This window comes from Carassius gibelio, chromosome B13 (genome assembly GCF_023724105.1).
Source record: "Carassius gibelio isolate Cgi1373 ecotype wild population from Czech Republic chromosome B13, carGib1.2-hapl.c, whole genome shotgun sequence".
Classification (NCBI taxonomy): Eukaryota; Metazoa; Chordata; class Actinopteri; order Cypriniformes; family Cyprinidae; genus Carassius; species Carassius gibelio.
Genome location: NC_068408.1, coordinates 2560858 through 2566497, shown reverse-complemented (window position 1 = coordinate 2566497; position 5640 = coordinate 2560858). Strand labels below are relative to the sequence as shown.

At 36.3% G+C, this 5640-nt stretch overlaps 1 protein-coding gene across 1 annotated transcript; it reads right to left on the bottom strand.

Moving 5' to 3' along the window:
- Positions 1-673: 673 nt before the first annotated feature.
- Positions 674-4568, bottom strand: ccnj (cyclin J). Its single transcript, XM_052571976.1, has 6 exons — positions 4396-4568; positions 3946-4021; positions 3133-3343; positions 2712-3011; positions 2430-2589; positions 674-1510 (listed from the first exon to the last, which is right to left on the bottom strand). The coding sequence occupies exons 2-6, from the start codon at positions 4012-4014 to the stop codon at positions 1180-1182; spliced, it is 1071 nt and encodes a 356-aa protein (XP_052427936.1). The 5' UTR covers positions 4015-4021; positions 4396-4568; the 3' UTR covers positions 674-1179.
- Between the last annotated feature and the right edge of the window lie 1072 nt (positions 4569-5640).

Sequence of the window (5640 nt, the reverse complement as noted above, 5' to 3'; positions counted from 1 at the left end):
ATTTATTACATTTAATTACGAATTTAATGGTACAAATTGATAACAAGAAAATGTTTCAAACACCGATTAATTGAATAACCACAAAACTATGTTTTTGACTTTGACAACGTTGTTGTTGTTGTTTAGGGCTTGGTTTATGTATTTTGTATTGTATTTGTATTGTATTTTTGAGTTGCAATGACACTTAAAGTCACTTGTCCCAAATTTTCTCTGACATTGATATATTCAAATTGAGAAATTGTACACGTAATTAGTCTGATTATCTGCAAAAAAATTTAATCTTGACCTTGTTCGTGAATTTTAACCATTTTTGTGAACGCAGCAAGCACAAAATTCCAAATTAAAAGTCCCATTATCATTCCACATACTCTGAAAAATAAATGAAGAATAAATAAAAGTGTGTTTTCTTTCCCTCTATATATTCACTATATGGTAAATTAATGAGAATGCACGTGTTTGTTTTAAAAAAAAAATCCCAGTGTTTTCTAATACTCAGGGAGATACCCCAGAAAAAAAAAACAATTCTAATAATAGTGAATAATACTTTTAACTAATACAAACAAACTGTTTCAATATGTGAATGTTTGTGAATTGGAAAAGGGTTCATTTTAATCATGAACATGTTCCAGTGACTACAAACCTCAAGAGTAAAATTTCAACACCCAAAACTAGCTACAACAGAAATGTTGGATTTTTATTTAAAAAAAACAAAAAACAACACTGTACCAAAGTGGATTTTGTAAGGTTACGAGACAAGACTAGTCTGCATTCAATGAGGTAGAGCAAAATATCACTTGCTTGTGTTAGTAAAAACAGCATTAATTTCTTATACAACGTTGCTTTGAAATCCCATGAGGTCTTCATTTTGAAAGATGGCCATAAATAATAATACTTAATTAAACTTAACACAACAAAAGAAACACCAGTAGGCAGTATTCAGTGAGTAATGCACGACAGAATTAGAATATTGCACATGTTGCATTATCAAACGTCTCATGAACATTACAGTGATTTAAATCATCTAGCTTTCAACCTGATCACGTACATTTAAAAGGATCTGGAATTCAGCAGCTGAAGTGTTTTGATTCAAGTAACAGTTAAGAGCAGTGTGCTTGCTTTATGAATACAAACTCTCCCCTGTGCAGTGTAAACGGTCCGATGGTTTTCTGTCCGGTTTCATCACCTGTCGAAGCAGGGGTACAGTGAGTTCACCTGGTAAGCCCTGCTGGGCATGTTCACCTTGGCATCCATGCTCTGTGTCTGTGTGAGGCCATGCAGAGGGGCTGTGGAGACCTGCATTGGGGCGGTATGTGTCAGATATGTCGCAGGACCTTGAGAAGACACTACCACTGGCTGGCAGTTCTGCTGCATGTATTGTGTGTTCGGCCGCTGCATGTACTGATGCAAGGACACGCTCTGACCCTGGATGGGATACACCATCTGTGCAGGCTGAGCACTCGGCTGAGGGCATTTCTGCTTGTTCGCTTCCTTTACGTCACTGTCATGTGTACTGAGAGAGAGAGAGAGAGACACACACACTCAGCTATACCACTTTAACACAATATATTGTTTTAATACTTTTAAAACTTTAGTAAGTGAAACAATGAAAATGAGAACTGATTCCTTTGCAAGTAGCTGAAATAGAGAGTTTTATTTTAATAAAAATTGTTTTTAATGTTGAGTTTATTTCAAGTAACAAAAAAAAAAATCTGACAAGCTGTTCAAAACCACAATCATATTTTGCGCAGCTTGTCAGTGAACAACAGCTCTGTGTAGTTAATGCTGCTCCATGTGAAAGCGTGCAGGTGATGGTGATTTACCGCTGATTACAGAACTGGCTTTACTGACAAGATTAAAGATCACATGCGATTTATCTTGCAGCCCTAATATGAATCAATTCAAGTTGCACTTACATGCATCCCAAACATTTATATTTGCATCAATGAAATTTCATTTACATGGATTTAGTAAAGATGTAAATACAAAGTAAATGCACACATTACTGTATCTACAACTTTACTGAATGCGTTCAATTTGTATTTACATGCATTCAGTTGTTACATATGCATCAATTCAAGTTATATTTACATGCATTCCATAAAGTTTGTATATCCATGAATAAGGTTGCATTAACATGCTTTCAGTGAAGATGTAAATGCAAGTAAATGTACTGTAACTTCAATGCATGCATATATAATTTTAATGCATGTAAACGAAACTTGAATTAATGCTTATGCAACTTGAATTAATGCTTATGCAACTTAAGTGAATGCATGTAAATGCAAATTAATTCAGTAAAGTTGCATTTGCATGGATTCAAGTTAAATTTGCATGCATTAAAGTTGTTCATGCATGCTGTAAAAATGTCTTTACATGCATTCCATTTGTATTATTTTTTGTTAAAGATAAAACCCCTGGGGGAAACTCACATGAGAAGTCGCTCCACGCAGGGCAGCAGCTGCTCCCAAGTGTACGCTGACAGACGCTGAAGACGCGGAGGCCAGGTCGGAGATAGACGCAAGATTACCCTGGAGGAGGCCACACACGCCGCAGCAACCAGGGACGGGACGAATCGCAGAAATGCATGATCTTGATGGATACAGAATTGCAAAATAACAAAACATTCTGATTCTGTATATCATGCAATATTTATTCACTCCCAAAAACATTCAACCGTTGAAAATGCACTGCATCCGAATTAAACTCTTCACCTTGTAAAGACACCTCTAGGAAGTAGTCAGCATATTTGGACATGTATAGCATGGTCTTCTCCATGCATACCATCGGCCAGCCGTCATGCAGGTCCATCTCATTCACGGCGACCGGCAGGTAGTACTCGATGAAGTGAGCAGCTGTGGGGAGATACAGGTTCCACTGAAACGTCTCGAGGAGCAGCAGCTCCATGTGCAGGAGACCCTGTTTGGTCAGAACTAGGTTCATAGAGCTCATGCAGCCCAGACTGTTCAGGGTCTCCAGCTTCGGGACGCGGTCTTCTCTCTCCTCAAACTTACCTGGATAATAAAAATGGTTACTGATTGGTTATGGGGCGTAATACTATGTGGTGTGCCTCGTGCACACACAATTACAGAATATCACAAATCACAATCACAAAAACCGGAGTATGACTCTTACTGGCCAAAAGCAAGCAGGACAGTGCGACCATGTGAAGCTGCTGTACTGAGATGTCATAGCGGTCCATGAACAGGTCCAGCAGATAAACAGCTAAGTGTCTGGCTGCTGGGCACAGCTTGAAGCGATTGCTGACTATAGCGATAAGGTCTGCAAAATATCGTCTAAGGCTCAGCTGTGGAGACTGTCCTTTGTATACAGGCAACTGCAGCTCCTAAAGACATCCAACAAGACAACCACACTGCAATTAATATATTTTATAATATTGATTAGTGCAATAATCAGTTTAAGTTGCAAATGCATGAAATGGTGATCAAATTAAGTTGCATATGCATGCATTGAATTTGTAAAATATTTATTTTAAGTCACTTTGGATAAAAGCATCTGTTAAATCTCTAAATGTTAATTTGCATTTATCTAAAATTATAAATAAATTGAATGTACATGCATTCAAAGTGCATTTATATGAATTCAATAAAGTTGCATGCATTCATACATTCAATTTGCATTTATATGAAATTATAACAGTTGCATATGCATGCATTCAATAAAGTTGCTTTTTTCATGCTTTCAAGCTGCATTTACATAAATTCAGAACAGTTTCATATGAATGCATTCAGTAAAGTTGCATATGCATGCATTCAAGTTGCATTTACACAAATTCAGTAAAGTTGCATATGCATGCATGCATTACATTACAAAATCCAAAAGGCAATTTCACTACCATGACAATTTTGTTACAACAGATTTGTGCAAGGTCCATGTGCATACATATTTGATTGCACCCAAAACAAACACAATGACAGAAATACAAACTTTGTAACGCAGGGCCTGATAGATGTCCTCTGCAAGTTCTCCTTTCCACCACTGACCCTCCAGCTCCATTGGGCTCCTGGAATATATGAGGTTCAAAGATCTGATCAGCTTCATTGAGCAAAAGCACCTTAGTGCATCCTAAGACAAAGCTCCAGCAACTATCAGCTGAAGGACTTGATTGGTCCAACACACTTCAGGAGGAGAAGATCATTTAGAGTAACAAGCATGAGCTTTCCTCAATGTGCACAATAGTTACTGGGTCAAAGATACCAATGCATATCACATGCAACATAACAAGAATCAGTGAACGGAATGACTTACTAGTATATGATAATCTACTTTAAATCAAAGAGTCTTGTCAATAATAGAGTAGCGCTACATGTTTTACTTTTAAAGGGAAAAAGCTGACGATGAAAGCTTTTCAGAATCTAGAAGCTGTAAAGAACTCACCGCACACATGGACATCTGCATACAGACAGTACAACGAAAACTAGCAGCCGAACAAACTTACTCGGATAATCAAAGTGTAAATCAAATCAAAGATTAGATTACATTGTGTTCACGAGCAAAGAAACAACACACGACACAGCGAGCCAATTGACAATCTCAGCCAATCAAAAGTCGCCTTACAATAACAGAGCGCGACCAATCAGAATTAAGCTTTCATCAGCGTCATCACAAGGCACAAACAAACATTTGTCGAGTGTCAATGCAGCAAGAAACAGCAACTAATCACAGATTTAATCTGAAAAGAAAAGTGGTGGGAAAACGTAAGATGTCAGCAACATGTACTTGACACCTAAGAAACAAAATTTTCACTAATAGTTGTTTGTAAAGTTTGTAAATTACATTTCAACTCAAATATCGGAGTCTGCTATAACAAGATCTCACCACTAGAGGCCACCCTCTCCTCAATAAGGACCACAGCATATAACCTGTTTTTATACAGAATGCAAATGTTATGAAATGCTTGTTTTTTTTTTTACAGTTTTTTTATATATCATTCCTAACAATGTTTTGCCACCCATTTTTCAACCATTACATTTCATAATTGAACAAATGTTTCTATTAAAAAAAAAGAGGCAAATACCTGTAGGGAAAACAAAGTTTCACAAAAGGGAGAGTTAATGCAGAAAAACCTCAATCTATAGGCATATATTCTAAGGTAGACAGACAGTACTTTCGTTTTTAAATTTGTGTTTTCCTTATCCTGATCTGATCTTAGGTTCTTCGTTTTAAAAGTCTGGGCACCTCTGATTTAAATGACAAATATTCTGTCAATATATGATAGTGACTATTGATTCCTAAAATGCATCTTATTTCCCAATATTTTTTACATCCTTGATATCTAATCAACGCAATCTCATGACATACATTTTGAATGCAATATATATATATTAACTATCATAATAATTGTCTTAAATTTTTAAGACTTGGAAATAATAGTTTTAGCTTAAGTCATTGGGAACCCTATATTGACTTAAATGCCCATAAATTGAATAGCAAAGTTAAAATAGATTACATAAAGTAAAAATAACAAATAATATCTACATTGTTAGAATGCGTGTGTGTTTCTTCTTTTCTCACATTCTCATTAAAGCAAACGAGTGTGTAATAAACTGCTCAGCATGTATGTGCCTCTATATGGCTGTTATAAACAGTGCTGAATGATGTGTGTTGAAAGAGGAAGAACAT